Source organism: Aphis gossypii, chromosome X, assembly GCF_020184175.1.
Source record: "Aphis gossypii isolate Hap1 chromosome X, ASM2018417v2, whole genome shotgun sequence".
Taxonomy (NCBI): Eukaryota; Metazoa; Arthropoda; class Insecta; order Hemiptera; family Aphididae; genus Aphis; species Aphis gossypii.
In genome coordinates this window covers 35,948,558-35,969,295 of record NC_065533.1, presented here as the reverse complement: position 1 = coordinate 35,969,295, position 20,738 = coordinate 35,948,558, and the positions used below count along the sequence as shown (strand labels likewise).

The window sequence follows — 20,738 nt, the reverse complement described above, 5'->3', positions numbered from 1 at the left end:
TGTAGTAGGTATGTACAATAATAATAATTTTAAATTTAATGTTTACACAGTGTTAAGCGTCTTGGTAAATGCTTGTACAAATCAAAATACTAGTGCAATTATTGACATGAATATTATGAATTGAAAAAAAATTAACTTTTTTTTAACTGAGTTAAGTTAATTTTATTTTCTATCTTAACTTTTAACTTATCTAGTTAATTTTTTTTTTGTTTGTTAACTGTAACTGAAGGAAATTTTATTGAATTAACTTAACTAGCCACAGTTAATTCTTTTCATTGACTTGACCACATTTGCTAGGTACTTGTTATTGATTTGGACAAATATATTACAGATTAAATTTATAATTTGTAAAATATGTACCCGAATAATATTTTTAACAGAATATAGGAATCCGTGGTGTATACCACTCAACGCATATTGTCATCAACCGTATTAGGACATTCTCAAGTCCTACTATATAATGTGTATACTAAATATACTTTTAAATTGATTGATTATTTATATACCGACAACTTAATTAATTTCATTATTGTTGTATATATTATTTAATATAGGTACTCATATAAAAATAAGTATCTATTATGTATCAATATGATTTATTGAAATGTGTACTGTATCGTATAGGATTAATATTAATTATTGAATAATAATAAAATAGCAAAAATAGATTGAAGATAATAATAATAATACATTTAAAATTTAAGTATTGAATATCAAAAAAATATAGTGACTTTACACTGAACAATTTTTAAGATTTCCAGTGATGTTTTTAAGGGATACAATTTTTGAACCTTAGCTCATTACTTAATTGTATAAGTACCTATTTCAAAATAATTTTCAAGCTTTAATGATTTTAATAAATTTAGTTAAAATTTTTAAGTTAAGTTTAGTTTAAATTTAGTTCTTGACAATATAAACAGCAATGTGTGGTTCTAAGGCCGACTTTTTTATAAACAAACATTGAAAATTAGAATTGCACATTTAATAGGTATGTCATAGTTGATTGGAAATAGATTACTTAACAGAAAATATGTAAGATACCTATTAATTTACTAAATATTAATGTAGATTGTAGGTATCACTATTAACTATAATACTGATCGTTGTACATTGCTAATACATACAATATTTAAATATATTTTATTTACAATTTTACTCCAGCCAAAAATATCAAAGTATTGGTACCAAATTATATAATCCATTGAAAATTATGTCTAGTAAAATATTTATGGTTTATAGAAAACCGCAAAAGTAAGCATATCTTAATTATAAATTATTGAATTCCTATTTTTAGCAATAATAAATAATTCATAAAACAAACTTGAATATTAATGAACTTACCTAATCGTTTTCAATACATAAATATTTAATAAAATTAGTCTAACTTATGAGTAATAAGTATATTGTACTGAATTCGAGTATAGGTGATAAACTGATAAATAATAATAAATTAATAACAATTTTAACAATTTATTTTCCGTTTCCAACCTATGTACACATATTATAGTACTTACTATGAAGTATGTACCATATATTTAGTACCTAATATCACTATAATATATTAAACATTATGCTAGTATGAAATATGAATATACTTGGTCCTTCTACAGTTCTACCCAAATGTCAAAATATCATACAATAATATTATTAATATTATAATACTTATGTTTGAATTTTTTTATTTTATTTAAATAAAAAAATAATGTTTATATAAATATATTTACAAGTATTTAATTGTAATAAGAATTTTACAATCAAATATATTATATTTATATACATGTAGGACATAGGTATACAACTATTGATAAATTATTTTAACTTTAAACTGATGATTGATAATTTTAGATTCTGAGTGGAGTGATAAATGTATTAATTTTACAATGAAGTGTGTTTTTTGTGTCTCTATGTGTATACTGTATACAATAAACAATTGAAAAATAATTTAAGAAGTACAAGATCCCACATAAGTTGTTTTCACATCGGTATAATATTATAAAAAATACATATACAAGATTTTATTTTATAGATGTACTTGAAGTCCACATATTGACAAAATGGCATACTTCAATGATGAATAACAATGTAATTGATGTAACGATGAATTATTTTGTTAAAATTCACAACATTATTTTTTGGGACTTAGAACTTTTACATATATTTTAAAATTAATGGTCTGTATAATGACTAAAATGCAATGATATTATCAACATATTCTGCAGATATTTAGATCAGTTTTAAGATATTATATCTATAATATTAATATGAACCTATTCACACTGTTTATACCATAAAATATTTTTGATAAAAATATGTATTATTGTACTAATAATAAACTAATTAAATAATAATGATAAACAATAAAATAATTGCAATGTTTTCATCAAAAATTAAATAAGTATTAATAACTTTATGTAAAAACACATCATGAAATATTTACTTAGTATTCAGGGATATAGGTTGAAGGCAAGTTTTGTTCAAAATTGTTTATTTTTTATAGGTGTAACAAATATATATAATACCTAATACCAACTATGATATATCATCGAATTCAAATTTAACATATCCATTGACCATTATACAGTGATCCACTCGAAAACTAATTACAGTAAATACCTGTTTGGTCACACTTTTTTCATCTTTATTCTTTACTCATTTTGAATTAAATGCTCTATTTGGTGTATACATTATATACACACATTTTAAAATTGAAATTAAATTAAAATTTACACGACAGCGCAGGTCAGTGAACATTTTAAGTTGACGAATAATGATGCAAGACAAACCTTATATTGTGAGAGAATATATAGAATATAATTATAGAGTCGCTCAGAAAGTATACCTATATTACTTATATTATATTTTATAGCGAATATTTATTACATATTGTTATAAATAATAATATATAATGTTAGTACCAACTTCTTTTTCCAAATCTATTGCCATTCAAACACCTTGTTTTTAAACTAATTTTTACGGATACCCGTATTATACGTGTCTAAAAAAATGAATCATGTGGCAAAATAATGTCTACTTTTACCTGCTTGTTAAATCTAACTTATGTGCTAATGTGAACTAATATCCAAATAAGAATTTGTGTTTTTTCCGACTTCTTTATTATAGGAATGAGATAATTTATTACGATAATTTTTGCACTGAGTCATTAGAGATAATTCATTTTCGTTTATTTTTTTGTAATATTTGTTGTTGATACGTTCCTGTGGACTTTAATTACCAATAATGCAGCTTTTTTTTTTTAATCTTAATATTAATTTATCCTTTATTTTTTACAATTATTATCAATTGTTGACTACACAAACAGTAGGTAATTTTTTTCACTCTTTAAATATAAATATAATGAAAAATTACTATTTCGTAATATTTTAAATATATAGATACCTATATATATATATATATATATAAGGTACCTTATTGGAAACTTCATATAGGTATTATGTTCGTAAATAATAAACAAATAAAATATTAATTGATAATACTGAAAATTTTTAATAATAATAAATTATTTAAATATACTTATGTTACATAAGTTATGTATATATGTGTGTGAGTGTGTGTGTATTATTACATACTTCTATACCTATTTTTACTAGGCATATACCTACCTACCATATTATTTGATCTAAAATATCTAATAAATATTTATATAATATATTTCAATTTATTGAAGTTATTTTTTTTATTACAATATATAAGCACTAACATTAACTGTTTATCATAAATTATAACACTGAATAGTGTTTTAAATCGCGTTCAACAAATATACATGGTAAGCAATACAAGTATTTTGTACCTTCATATAATATGACCTAAGTACGGATGCTAATTAAGCTATTTCCGTTCTAAATATATAAATGTGGTATAATAATAATTAGTAACAATAGTGTAAGTATTATATTTTTGACCTGAAATGTAACTCTAAAATAAATAAATAATAATATAAACTTAACAAGCTTAGTGTATGAAATATCTTAGAAAATATAACGGAAAGATTAATCTAAAAAGTTTACAGTAGGTATATTTTTATAATAATACAATTTTATCAATGTTTAATATTTTTATAATAAATATATAATAACCTAATTTAAAATGTATTTGCTATTGTTGCAACAATACAATAATAGTTTATGTTTTTACACTTAATTAAGATAAATACGTAATGCTATGACTTTAAAAATAGTAAAATAACAATATTGATTAAAATGTTTTGTAAATAGATACTTATCTATTGCAGTAAAATCCTGTTTTTTTTGTATGAGTATAATTATTTGATTTTGTTTTATAAGTGTTAATGATACGTTATATATATTTTTCGATACTGGTTTTAAAAATCATTCTTGTTCAACGTTTAATATAGAACAGATTTAAATGCAGCTATTATAGCTTTAATCTTAATTCTGAATAAAGGAATTCTATTGTTTACTCAAAACGGTTTTTCCGGCTTCGTTAACTTCGTTCCATGTCACGTCGATATCTTCAATCTGTGTGTACCTCGAGCAAATAGCCATACGCAAAAAAAAGGATCCTTTGACTTTTGATGGGACCATATACACTTTGCCTCGTTCATTTATCTCTTTCAATAACGCTTCGTTGAGTTCGTTGGATCCCTGCACAATTATTCGTATATAAAATATATTATATTTAAATATAATTATTATATGCACTGGAAAAATGACACGTCGATATTTTTATTTTATTGATAATATAAAACTAAGTAGCCAAATATTTGTCTGAGATGCATTATAGGAAATATTTATAAAAATGCATTATATGACATAGATATTTTCAAGCATCTACGAATAAAAAATTATAAATTAATTTTACATAATACCATAATTGCATTTCCATATTATACAATGCACCTACCAAATATTTATTTATTTTAATTAAGATATACACAATCTGTACTATTTAAAACAATACGAGTATGAGATGACAAAACAAAAATTTAATGAATATTTGAAATAAGAAGCTGCTCATTAGTGACACTTGACTGGGAGTTGTTTGATTTATAATAACTAAATTCATATATTATAATATACACATTTCTTTTTTTTTTTATATCAATTATAGTTTCCTAATAAGTCGCGACACTAGTACCTTTTTAGACTACACTTGGAATTACTAGATAAAATATGGGTGGACAAATTTTTTATGAGTGGATTTTGATATGTTTAGAGACGGGCGTGAAAGTTTTTGTACATAGAAGCTGCATGTTTCTTTTGTTTCATTGAAAGGTCATTATGTAAAGTGTAATTGGATACATACTATATAGGTACTATATAGGATGGGGCAATCGTTATCTTTATAAAGGCTACAATATTCTGGAAATTTTGGATTTTGTTGGTGTTGGAAACTTTTGCAATACCACCATAACCAAAGAGCACAGCTCCATGGTCGTTTAAGTAAATTTTTATACACAAAAAATTTAACTTTTAATCTGGAGTACATATTGTTTGAAATTAATGTTCATAACCTGCAAAGACATGCGTTTAAGGCAATATAATCTTTTGACATTCCAAGTAAAGCACTTATCGAAGTTAATTACTAGGTATCTAACAGTGTCAGATAAGAGAATACAAATATTTATATATTTAACTTTATATACTTTTTAACTTAAGTTATAAATTTACAATAGTCATTACTGATAAGATCATAATAATATATCATACAAAGTTTAGGAACTAATATTAGATCTAAAGTTTTATCACGTTCATCATTTTATCCAGCCATTTTCATTATAATATAATATTATTTTAATTTATGTCTTAGGTACTAACCTTAATTCTGAAGCACACCAATCCCATAGTGACTTCATTGAAAAGTTCATACTTAGAGTCGTTTTCCAACCGTTTGGCAAATTCAAGCGCAAGATTTATATCTTTTCTGATGGACTTTTGAAGGTTTGCAACACCAATTAGACGAAACACAAACCACATTTTTAACGAACGAAAACGTCGGCCCAACGGTATTTGCCAGTGCTAATCAAGATTAAAAAATTATAATATAATATTATATTTATAAAAATTACATGAACATGGGTGTAAAATGTAAATATATCCACGATGTTAGTTTAATATTAATTATAAACCACAACAATTTGTTAGAGAATATTACTTACTCTGTAATCCGGCATTTGTCCCTCAAGTTCGTGTTTCAAGTAAAGAGGATCTACGTTGAAAGCATTTATCACGTAATTTGGATTTCTTAGCCACTATATAAAAAAAATAATTTATAACAATTAATGTTTTATAAATTATTATATAGTATAATGCTGTACTACGTCCTACGACATTAACATTTTTCGAGACAGAAATAATAGAAATTACACCATTCTTGTATAGTCGTGTAGGTATATATTCACTATTGTATTAAAACAAATGTATTAGACAATTTATATTAATTTTATTACTATTATAGCCTAAATAGAATAAAACAATTTTTAATAATAATATTCTATTCATAACTCATAGATATAGCAATTTTTTTTTAATTATAATTTTTTAATTACCATTGCTGAACAATCAAAAGTAACTTGAAGCCACTTATGAGGATTGAAATTGAATGAATCGACTAATTCTATTCCTTTCATATAATGGCGATATTCTGGGCAAACAAATGAAGATCCTGCAATATTAAAGACAATAAATAATTAATTATCTATATTAAAATGTATAATTTTTATAATCAATAATTGTTTTTGACTTATTGATTCTCGCACGAGTTGTTTTTTTTAACTAGATAAATATATCTCTAGTTAAGTTTAATAACTTCATCTAACAATTGGGGGTTAAAAAGAGGTGGTCTGCAGATTAGTCGGCCCTGTAGGGAAATTTTAAAAATCTAGTGACTTTAATATTTGTTTAATAGACAGACTTATAAGTATAAGATCTAATATTTGAAATATTGGCTTTTATCTCATAATATTTTTAAATATATTTAGATATCTTAGTGTAATTATTGTTTTTTTTAAAAACTTTGTTACCATAGCAACAACAGCTTTATGCTTATATACGTAGTAGGTTCCAAAAGTCCCTTAACGCCATAATGTAGTATCCTATATATAATTATATGCGACGAGTAAGATGGAAAATGAAATAAATTGTACAACGTTGCATTGGATGTACCGTATAGTACGATAGAACAGAATGATCAAAATAGAAATTGCATACACTCGTGGAACACATAGAGATGTGAGGATTTCCGCAGAAAATCAATATTTGAGCGGAGTAGGGTGTCACTTGACTAGGTACTTGAGTACATGCCACTTGGATTTGGGTACCGTGCACTAAATTTAAACGATAGTCTATTACTCCTGCTCTCATTAAAACTATTAATATTCATTACTAAATAATTATAATATTCATTTAAATTTGATTTTATACATCGAGTTACTTAAAAAATATTCTATTTTAGAACCAGTATAAAGTTATAAAATGTATGGTGTAATTCAAAAAAGTAAAGACTTAAACACTAAAAATATAAAAAAATGTTCATGATGTGGAATTAAAATCATAATCATATAATTATGTAAAAAAAGTTAAATTCGTCAATACAACGTTTAATGGATATGTACACACAAATGACTAATAGATATATGTATATAATCTTAAAGATTACCGAATCAGGTACATAATTGGTAGATAGTAATAGCACCTAAATTATAATTTGTAGCTACTATATACGCTTGTAAAAGCATTTAAAATTATGGATTGCTCAATTTTTACATCAGTAAAAAAGTTTACCTGACAAAAGCCTAGTAATATACAAAAATTTACTTCTTGCCGAAAATCTACCTAACTCACATACCAAGGTATTATTATTGTTATAATTACCAGCGTACGCGGCGTCCACGTGCACCCAAATGTTCTCGGCGTTGCCCACCTCGGCGATCTCGTCCAGGCGATCGAACGAACAGCAGCTGGTGGTGCCCAGGGTCGCCACCACAAAGAACGGGACCAGGCCGTCCGCACGGTCCTTGGCGATGGCGTCACGCAACGTATCGCCGCGAAGTTTGTGCTCGCTGTCCGTGTCCAGGGCGCGAAGCAATACGCCGCCTAGCAGGCCAGCGCGCTCCACGGACGAATGGGACAGCGCGGACGAGTACGCGACCAGTTTAGGCACGATGTCCACGTCCGCCAGAGTCGGATCCGCCTGTTTCATGATCTGCAGCATCCGCGCCTTGGCGCCCAGCAACGCCACCAAAGTGGCTTCACTGGCCGTGCCCTGTATTCGTCATAAATTATATTATTATTATTTAACCGTGTCGGTGTTTGGCTTAAAATTAGGACGTTTAGCAAAAAAAAAAAAAATAATAGTAATAATAATAAAATATTAAATAGGTATCGTACAAAAAAATAATGATATATATTATCGTATAAAACCATATGCAATGCTGCAGATAAATTATTGTATACTTTATGTGTTGAACAACTTATATTTATAAAAATAAAGTGTATTTTATTAAATTTATTATTATCATTTATATTTAATTAAGGATTTACAGTGATATTGAAATTACTTAAAAAAAATAAAAAGTAAAAATTATAATTTTGAATATAATTTGTATTTATAAGTATCACGAATAAAGAGTATAGGTGCCTTAAAATTAAATTCGAATTTTGAAACTCATAGTTTTTAAGTATTCCAATCTGAAAATTTTTTTTCCATATACAAATTCTATATTATTCTATTGGAAATGACTATAAATGTGCTGTGATCGTCATTGTAATAATTTTTTACAATAAAACACAGAAAAATACAATAACCATTGTTGCAATCTGTCTTAAAACGGGTAAAATATTGTATCAGGTAATACATTTTTTTTGAGCTCTTATCCCACTACTAAGTATAAAAGCTTAAATTAATTTTGTTCTTTTGGGTTATCGAAAAAAAAATCGATTTATGCTTTAAGGTATCAGTGTATCACCGATAGTCAATATAAGTATACAAAATCACAATCATCACTTGATTAGGAATGATAAAAGTGTATATCAATACATAAAGTATATACCTACATTAAAACGTTATTGGATTTGATTATAATAGAATAGAAATTTACCAAGGATTAATGTTTACCCATATTAAATTAACTCTAATGTATTTTGAAAACACTCAAACGCATTTAGGAATATTTTTTATTGTAAAAAAAATAATCAATATAAATTTAAATCTAAATATAATTATTATTTATTATGATAAGTGATAGATCTACGAGATCATCATTAGGAAACACCCTACTGCATTATTAAAATAACCATAGAGATCGAAATAGAAAATTTGAGAATAAAATAATTTGATTTTTTAGTTAATTTATTTTTTAAAAGTCAACAATCACCTCTACCCTCGTTGTACCTAACACATTGAGTAAGAATTTTAATTTTTATCAACCGGTATCTGAATAAGTAATGATTGTGATGATGTCAATAAAATAAAATTATTGTGTTTTTACTATAGTGCTGTTATAGCGTCGAGATTCTAACTAAACAGGTTTTTAGAACAGCATACTATTTTGAAATTTGTAAAATGTTTAAATTCCCCAGCGTAATTTTCAAGGTTTGACAAATACCAACATTTTATAACATTCATTTTTACGCTTTGTATTAGATAAAAATCACGTATAATGCAATAATTAATATTATTTATTTAATTACAAATATTTGGAAATAATAGAATAATTAGTCATAAAATAATAAATATCAACTTATTTTACTTAGGATTTTACTATAAGTAAATAAATAAGTTATTTTTTATCACATTAAAGTTACTAAGAAAGTTCATAATAATATAATATTATAATAAATATAAGAGGATTAAAGTATATGTATAGTATATAGTTATAAATGTTTGCATTTCAGTTGAAGAAATCTACCCGTTTTAAAATAAACTTATATTTCAATGTTATACTCTATGAACACTGATCATTTTAATAATATAAAAAGTGAAATAAACTTTAAAAATGTATATTTTTTTTCTATATCTATTATATTATGATTTAATAAGCAAACATTAATTTACTGGGTCGCATTGTTAATATACATATTTTAGATTTTTAAATACATAAAAATATTTGAATTATTAATAGTATCATAACATGCGCACCTGAATTATTCCACCTCCTCCCAGGCCTGCAGAGGCTAAGAAGATTTCTGGCAAGCCTATCATTTTAGCCAACCAATCCATCATGACTACTTCCAGTTCGGTACATGCTGGGCTTGATATCTGAAGCACATAATAATATGAATAAATTTAGTAACCATCAAATAAAAAGTCTTATTATTTTAAAAAACAAATGGATTCACATTACAAACAAGAATTCACTCACATGTTTTATTAAAAAATAATGCATTCAAATTAATGAAAAAAAAAATGTATAAGCGTATTGTTTACGAATATAATAATACGTATAAATAATAAAATAGTAACTGCCTATAATACTACCATTTAAAGTGCCGAGTCATTTTAAAGATCTTAATAATAATAATAGGTCGATGTCGTGTTATTGACATATTGTCGTCTATTATTATAAAATTAACAGTTTGAATACAAAACTGCATTCAATTTGCATTTACCCACTATTTGAATGCATTTATGAGTTCAATGTACATTCATCTAAACAATTCATCTAACCGATAATAAATATACCTATTTAACACTCAGAATTGTTGTTAAAATCTCATTAGGTAAGTGATAAAAATCCACGATAGCTTTTATCAATTATTGGTTTAAAATTGTAGCACGGTATAATAAAGATTTAATGCCAAAAATTTAACTAAAATACAATATTAAGGAATTAAATGCGACTGGCAATAACCAAAACTTATAACTATCATAATGTAACATTTGAACATAAAAATAGTGGTATGAGTAGATTAGATAGAACTGACTTTTGTAGGTAGGTATATTTTTAGTTTATACTTATAAATTATTTCATATCTTAGTATATAATTTATATAATATTATAGCCATTTAATATTTAAATCAAAACCAGTGAATTAATAAAAAAAAATTGATAATAATACATAGGTATCTTGAAAACTAAAATCGTAAGCAATATTTAAGTAATATTAACAGTAGTTTTATATATTTTAATCTTAATCTATATTTATGACGTTTAGTCAAATTAATTGGTTTAATTTTTCACAAAAATCGATAATAATCTAGGTGAATTATGGTCAAAGTTTAATTAATGATTTTACCCATGAAAATCCTATGCAAGCAATTGAATCGCTCAGTATGTCAGCGACAATGGCCGGGTAGCTGTTTGCAGTGGGGAAATAAGCGTGAAATCTCGGAGAATGCCAATGAGTAACCTATAAAAACAAATGAACAAACAACTCAATAAAATTAACTATTGTAATTTGTAATAATACGTATTATTGATAAATATCGAATGTATTACCCCTGGCATAATCAGTTTTTCGACGTCTGACATCACATCTTTCCAATTTTCAGGATCGTTGGGCGCCTCAGTTGGTAAAAGTGGTCTTAGGTAACCAGGTTTTACCGATGACAATACTTTCCTGTAATGTTAATTAATTGCATAAAATAATATAGGTAGTAATATTATTATTATTTATTATGTCGACAAGTATTAGTCATCTGCAAAGTGCAAATTCCCTAATTCTAAAGAGTAAAAACAATAAAACACTACCTACTCTTATTCTATGCACAGGACGTATTAAAGTATAAATTACGTATTTTGTTGGACGTTGGTAATTATACTGGTATATTAATGCGTAACCACTAAACATTGTCGCTTAATAATATTTTATGATATCAGCATTTTTATAAAATCCACAAAGTCCGTCAATTATTTAATATTTTAATATAAAGTATGTTTATTGTTTCCTAAAAAATAAATACCTAATAATAATAGAAAACTAAATATTTATAACAACATTATATTATTGCAATATATTGTGTTAAAAGACTTGAACAGCAGATCGAATTAATAGTAAAATATTTTTAGTTCGTAAGTCGTTGAATAAACCTACCTAAATCGTATGTAAATTGTAAGTATTGTTTAAAATATTGACTTGGGATTATTTATGTCCAAAATATTTTTTTATTTACATAGCTACCTATACATAATGTTATTGTTAATAACTACTATATTATGGTAAATTAGTATTATTTAAATTAATTTATAGATATAATAGGATGTTTTGCATATTTTAAAAAGTGATTTGTCAAACTAAATTTACTCTTGAATTCAATAATAATAGACTAGATAAAATTCATTTCTGACAATTAATTTATATTGCACACGAGAAAATTAAAAAAATATTTATCACACAAAACATGTTATTATAAGTAAATAAGTATTAAATATTTATTGATCTATTCCTTACCGATCTCGAATGTTTTCTAAATAATTTCCCACGTAATCAACCATGTCTGATGAAAATTCTTTGAATTCTTTGAACTCCATTTTATATTTTTTGAACTGAAAATAAAAAAAGTTTATTTTTAGTATTATTCACGAATACACATCGGTAGTATACCTATGTAAAGTAAAAATGTACAACTAAAAATTAACCATTTCAATTTGAAATTGGCTTCAATATTGTAATATACAATATAAATAGTTAAAAATACGGTATTATTAACAATTAGCATATTAGAATTTAGTCAACGGTAAACTATAGTTCCCAAAAATATGTACCTATGTATATTAATTATTTAACTATATAATATTACCCTATAGTATTACTTATCAACTATCAAAACTCATATCAAATACGAAGGTGGGGCAACTAATGCATTTAGATTTGTTATACCTAGTTTAAAACATCGTAAAAGTTTTTCCGACATTGTATCAAATAGTATTGTTTAATTTTTAATATCAATATGGTATATTTCTATTTTGTATTAAAAATAAAGAATTTATTGAGTATTAAAAAAAAACCCATTTGTTGCTTAGAAATTAGAAATAATAAGGAAATTGAACGAGCGTTTATTTTTTCATTAATTAATTAATGATTACCTCATTTCAAATCTAAAATATTTATATTTCTTAATAACTTATATATATAGTTATTGTTATTAATCATACTATAATGAATAAAAATAATAACTATTAAAGTATTTACCATCAATCATCACTATTTAAAAAATATAAAAAATATACAATGTCATATATTATTTATAATTTGTGCACCTTTAAGATTTTTTTTAATTCATTAATTACAACGTGTTTACTAAAATTAATTAAACCGATTGAGTTAAAAGCTTATAAGCATTTTTTTTTTATTTTCCTATAATAACTTATTTATTTTTATACTATATAATCATATAGGTATTCAAGTATTTCTTATAGAGATAAAACAAATAAGAATCAAACGAGTTTGATGAAATAATAACAATATAATGTAATTACTACTATTACACGCATAAATTCGAACTGTTGAAACTTGAAAACATTAATGGAAACAATTATCTTTGTTTTCGAATTAATTGAAGGCACGGCGTAATACTATATTACTTCATGCTTGTCACTCTCGCATAGAATATAATACAATTTAATAATCTCTGAGACACTGTATTATAATTTATAAATATTAAAAACATAATACGGCTATTATAATATCATAGGATTTGTACAAACATTCCCAAATGTTATAACTATTGTGTTAGTGAGTTGTGGTCAATTGACGATTGGCCTGTGTACGGCACATCTACAGTGTATAGTATTATACACTATATACAAAACAACTATACATATTATGAGCTAATATAAATCATAATTATTAATTTATACATTTTATACGTTCGATTTTAATATCTACTAATAACTAAGGAGTAATAATATGTATATTTGTATATTTGTAATTAATGTAGTCCTACTAGTCCTAGGTTAAACAAATAAAAAAATTTCAAATTACTAGAGTATAAATAATCTATTTTAAAGTTTATATTAAACATAAGTTCTGAAAATATTATACTAAAAATATAATTATAATAAGTATATCAAATTTCAAAGTCTTGTAATCGGAATAAATGTATTAATTTGGTTAATTGAGTTAAATAACATTAGGACATTAGGTACAATATTTCTAACCCATAATTTTCTAATTAGTGACTTGCCACGAAATAAATCAACGGATACAACAAATTATCTTCTATATTGTTTTAAATCGGAGTGATTAAACCTTAAAGAAAATATTATTTGTTCTATAGAACAGTTAAACCATGATTGAAAATAAAATTATTAATTTATTTTATTTATCTAATGTAACTGAGTCTTTTAGACATAAGCAATAATTTACTAATTTACATAATTTATGTTATTAATACCATTTTTACCATTGAAAGAGTTAGAAAAATATTTAAGTCCCCTTTATAGAATTATGTAATGCTATAAATAATTTTTACGATTAAACACATGAAATGCAGTAAAAAAATATTATAATTTAATAGAAAGATAGAGATATGTTTAAAAAAATTAGATTTATAATGAATCATAAAATTGTAATAATATTGAAATGTACCTAAATCCAATGAATATTTATTATATAATGACTCAATTGCCTTTTTTCATAAAAACAAATCGAATAATATGAATATTGAAACATTTGAACTATAGATAATTTATATTATTAGTAAACAAGAAAAACCAAAGTAGATCGTAAAACCAGTTACGGATGCCTTGAACTACATTTGGTAAGCAAGTGAGGTCATGTGTGCACCAAAAGTTATCACAATCGAAAATACAATCGCTTGATCAAATCATTATTTTTTATGCCTAAATCAAATCTAATTTGTAGGACCCTTTCACCTGTACCCCGGAAGTAAACTGACTCTATGTCAGGGTCCATTAATTTAAAAAATAATGATACGTGTTTTGATATTATATGACATTTAATTGAAAATGAAATATATATATATTTAATACCTAACTTAAAAAAGATGTTCATTGTTCAACGTAAACATTTATTTCATCTAAGTACAACACCGTAAGCATTGATTTATAATTTGATTATGTTAGAACACTAAAATTTGACCCAGTGTAATAATATCTCTTTATAATAATAAAATGTTTTATTATATTATACCATACATTATGGCATCGAGTAATATATATAGGTATCTAATATGTAGGACATTGTAAAAATTGCATGTATGCATGTTTTATAACATTATGTCTTATAATTTAATATATCTAATGTTATTAACATTAAACGGTATGGTCATAACTCATAACTAATAAGAACTCATAAGGTTAATATTAGGCGCTTTTTAGATATCGATTAAAGTAGATTTAAAATTTTAAGCTGGTATCTATTGTAGGACCTATAGGTGGTATAACCAGTTTTTTAGATGTAGACGATTTATAATACTTATTTATAATTGATTGTATTGTATCGAAATAGTAAACTAAATTCGTAATTAATGTAATAATTATGCAATACTCAGTCTAGTTGATGAGCTAGTATAGTATGGCAATTTTTAAATCACGTATTTTGTTTTTTTCACTGTTACCCGCCTTTAATTGATAATGCAAATATTTTTAGTTGTATTTGTACAAATATTTTATTGCAATGAGACAGACCGAGACAGTATACAGTAGTCAATAAATATAAGAATAATAATTTAATACCGATGAATGAAATCTGTAAACAACCTTGGTATATTTATAATATATTTTATAGTTCATATAATATTGGTATGCACGTGAGGATACCCTGGATGACGTTATATATATAAAACACAGGTAGAAAATAAAAAAATTTTCTAATAATTATTTAATATAGGGTTGAATACATGGAATTTTCATCCATTAAAATAATAATGTGTGCTTAAGTCCTTTCACTAAATGGGTTCGATACTTTTTTTTACACAACTCAATATTGTACTCTACTCGATCGAGTAAGTATACTTTCCTATAAACGGGTTAAGGACATTTTTTTCCATAGTTTTACAAGGAAATTTATTTCGTAATTTGGCTGCCTCACTAACGTCAAACTATGTTATTCGTGATTCCCTATCTACATCGAGATGTTATCAAATTTATTACCAACAGAACAAAAATTATATATTTTTTTATATTAACGAAACATCGTTTAGTTCTGAATACAATTTTATTATTTTGTATCGTAATATAATTAATTATTATTGTACTATTTATACTTATTACTATATTATACTGTATATCATTTATACTTTTGAGTTCTTCTCGATACATTTTAAATATAAAACTTTTATGCTTAATTCAAAGAATGATTTATCAACTTGATAAAAGTACCTATTTACATCGACTATGATTTTAATTCCATTTCATTTGTTTATGATAGGTACATTTCATTAACTCTTAACTCTATACGCCATATTATATAATATGTACAATGTACATATCGCTGAAACTGCGAGATGGGGGGATAACCTAACCCCCAAATATACGTTCTTATACCTATCCTTTTAAGGCATTTAAAAACTAAAATGTTTTCTCGCATTAATTATGTAAAATAATTAATAATTATATTAGTTATTAATTAGGTATGTATTTAATAATAATATTTTGGATGTGTTTGGTAATTGGTTACCTATTCCAGTTTGTATATGAAACAATCGTAACGATGCACAAAATGTAAAATATGATTTTTTTTTTTTTGAATTAAAAGCGTCCATATATAAGGTCAATCATGTCACAAAAATAATTCAGTGTTGTAGCTATTTCAAACATATAGACAGAAAATAAGATTAATGATAAATTTTCATTGATAATATTAAAAAGTAATCGTTTCTAAATACAAGCGTATACAACCATAAAATATTGAATGTGCTTATAGTAGAATTATAAATATAGGTATATAATTATTTTATTGTTTACTTTTGGATTTTGAGAATTATTTCTAATGAGTAGGGCTAGGATTTATATGCATTTGCATGTTTTTTTCCTTAAGTCCAAATTTAATGGTTGTCAGATTTGTCCACGATTTGGCTTATTCTCGTTTAAATAGAACCAATTTATTTTTGCATATTTTTGCATATTTTGAACACAATGCATATAATTGCATATTTATAGATTTTTGGAATTTTGACTTTTTTGAACTTAAATTTTCAAATTTTTATAATTTATTGTTAATTTTAAATGGTGTTTTTTTCATAAAATCGATAATTTTTGGTTTATCCGTCGAATTATTGTAAATATAAAGTATAACTATTATCTGTCTAAGAAATCGATATTGATTAACTCCAGGATAAATCGCATTATTTAAAATATGCACAAATAACCTCGTGTGATGTGGAAAGGAGTTTTAGTCAGTATAAATCTATTTTACTTTCAAATCGCTGGATGTTTGTATTTGAAAATTATTGAAACAACACATTATAGTAGCATGTAATAATGATATAATATAAACTAATATTTAATATTTTAATGTAATAATAATACAATTTTGAATTATGATAAATAATAATACTCTAGAAATAATAAAAATTTGTTTTTGCATATTTTTGCATATTTTGGTAAATAAAATGCATATTTTACAATTTTTTATTGCATATAATCCTAGCCCTAGTAATAATAATACAATTTTGAATTATGATAAATAATAATACTCTAGAAATAATAAAAATTTGTTTTTGCATATTTTTGCATATTTTGGTAAATAAAATGCATATTTTACAATTTTTTATTGCATATAAATCCTAGCCCTAGTAATAATAATACAATTTTGAATTATGATAAATAATAATACTCTAGAAATAATAAAAATTTGTTTTTGCATATTTTTGCATATTTTGGTAAATAAAATGCATATTTTACAATTTTTTATTGCATATAAATCCTAGCCCTACTAATGAGTAATAACGTTTGGCTCATTTTGAACTTTGATTCACTAGGACTCTAGCCCTAAAAAGTTGTAACTACAAATTTTAAATTCTAAATCCTAGTTACGCCCATACATTTATACTATGTTTATGCTTTTCGCACGTAGTATTAAAAATAATATCCTATACGACAGCGACAAATAAAATATTTTTAAAATTGGAGTTTATTGATTTTTGGATTTATTATAAATTATAATCATTAATGCGGATAACATGATAATAATAATTACAGCTAAAATATTTTCTAAGAATTACGCAAAATAAGTTAAGTGTAATAATCACCTGAAATCACCCATATTATATAAACATTGATATAATAATGCTTCTTCGACTGTAATGAATCAAAAATTAATTCCACAGAAACACGGTTTGCGTGATATTCTCATTAATTTATATTAGAGGTCATGTTCGTCATACCGAAAACGTCACCCAAATAACCCAAAATATTTTAAATACAAAACACAATATTTTAAGGTTGTGCATGTCTATTATTCTTACAGGCAAATATTAAAACTAATTCTACAACGATGTGCCGACGCCCACTTTATATAAAATGATCAGTGTACCGAAATTGACAATTAATTTTTATTTACTATTACAGCAGCATGTATTATGCCAATATACATTTAACGATAATATAAGACATGCGAAGCTTTTAACAACATCATATTTTCTTCTCCGTCATACTATCAATTATAAATATATTGATTTACATATAATATAATATAATTAAGATACAACACTTGACACTTGCCAATTTTTGTTTTTCTACAGTTGCCTATAAGAACATGCAATTATTAGAACCAATTAAGTATTGTTATACGTATATTACACAAACTCGTTTATAATCGCATTAGTAAGCAGACTATTAGGTAAAAACCAAGATATTTTCACTTTTATATTAAGTATGTAAATATATATTATACAGCGAGCACAAAATTTGCAAAATATTTAAATATATTTTTTGTATTATTATAATATATTATTAAATAATATATAGTGTCATTTAGTGAATACAAATAAAACTACGTGAAAGGTAAATTTTAATTGATCCAAATGCTATTTCATGCTTATTCATAATTCGTAATAGTAATGATAATTTTATAGGATAGAAAAATCAAATTATGCATAATTGCTGAATATAAAATAAATCTTTTGAAAAAAAAATGAGTATACTTGAGAATAGTTTCAATTTTATATTCTCATATTATGTATAATTTATGCCAGTATACCTATATTCTTAATCAATTGTTCCGAATCAGTATCTAAAATTGTCGATATATTACAAACTGTATATATAATTTTAACTACTAAAAAAGTATATTTACTCTGATTTAATAATGTAGCATTTTACTTAGATAAAAATCGTCTTGTTCATAAAGTAATAGACAATAATATCTAAGTCGTAGTTTTTTCAAATAAATTAATGTAAGCTACATGTAAATAACACACCTATAGACTTTAAATCCTATGATTATTTATAAAACCCAAAACAAATCTATTTAAAAATACAAACTCAAAAATGAAAATTTACATAAACGACGATTAGGTTAGGTACCTATATTTTTACAAAACATAAAAAATAAATTGCCGAATCAAATTTAAAAATCATATTTATTTCGATCGTGCAGGACGCAATATAATAATTGCAAATCGTATTTTCGTACTTATAGTTATGAAATGCTCGAAAAAAAAATGTTTATCATTATTTTAAATATACATGGTAATTATATTACATTGTGGTAAAGCGGAGAAGGGCGTTGAAAAAAAAATTTGCCAAAGGTCGAAAATAAAAACAAACCAATATAATACAATATATTATAACGACGAACGCGATTAGGCACTATATTATATTTAATTACCTATATATTATATTATCATTTTTATTATATTTACTTATTTATTCGTGGGCACCTCCGGGCGAAAATATATACTGCTGCGACGGACCGTGATTGCGGGCAAGCGACTTGGACAGAAGTGAGCGTCGGGATCGTCGGCGGGCTTAAAGCTACAAGTGCGTAACTGCATATATATTGTAATAATACGCGCGCCGCCGTGTGCACTCCACTCGGGCGCGACCGACACGATTTGACGATTTGACCGTGGACGGGGTGGCGGCCGTGTGTCTGCGCCGCCGTGGTAGGGAGAGGCGAGCGCGTAATGTGGGTCTTATTCGTATAAATGTATAATAATAATAATATATATATATGTCTGCGAACGGCCTTCTATGCGCGTGTGTGTGTGTGAAGTATATACGCGTCTTTTACCGGTCGGAGAGCCTTTTACTGCGATTATTAACTGACTGTGTACAGTCTCCGTCGACCCTTTCTCTCTCGGTCTATAACCATCATCCGCGACGGTAATCGGTCGATATCGATTCGCGCGCGACGGCCGCCCGTGCAGACTTCATCACTGTCGGTAAAGACGGTGGACTTTTTTTTTCGCTCCCTTTTCCATCGGAGTAGGTACTCAGCACTTATAGGTAATAATGGGTATATACATGCAATAATATGACTATATAATGCGTGTATCAACAATAATAATTCTCCCCGCTCTCGTCACTCGCCCTCTGTGCGGATTTGCTATACGGCGATTCCTCCGAGACCGCGAGCTCCGTCCCCGATGAACAATGTATTTGTAATGATTTCAGATTTCGTACGAAAAAAAAGGAAAAAAACGATAGCATTGAAATTCACCGAGGAATGTTTTAACGTAGCTACTTTACTTTAAAGAGGACCGAAGGCAGTGCGACAGCGACTACTCTCGCCACTCTCGGTTATATATTTTAAAATAAGATGATGTACTGTGTACCTACGTGTTTTAACTTTTAAGCATTACGAATAACACACTGCAATGAAACCTGTCAACACCAATAGGTTTACTAGTAA

At 25.7% G+C, this 20,738-nt stretch overlaps 1 protein-coding gene across 1 annotated transcript; it reads right to left on the bottom strand.

The window, feature by feature from the left end:
- Positions 1 to 3,478: 3,478 nt before the first annotated feature.
- On the bottom strand, positions 3,479 to 19,912 carry LOC114129730 (aromatic-L-amino-acid decarboxylase). Its single transcript, XM_027994550.2, has 10 exons — positions 19,747 to 19,912; positions 12,369 to 12,463; positions 11,417 to 11,537; positions 11,214 to 11,327; positions 10,117 to 10,236; positions 7,851 to 8,241; positions 6,527 to 6,642; positions 6,137 to 6,229; positions 5,796 to 5,996; positions 3,479 to 4,622 (listed from the first exon to the last, which is right to left on the bottom strand). The coding sequence occupies exons 2-10, from the start codon at positions 12,446 to 12,448 to the stop codon at positions 4,428 to 4,430; spliced, it is 1,431 nt and encodes a 476-aa protein (XP_027850351.2). The 5' UTR covers positions 12,449 to 12,463; positions 19,747 to 19,912; the 3' UTR covers positions 3,479 to 4,427.
- Between the last annotated feature and the right edge of the window lie 826 nt (positions 19,913 to 20,738).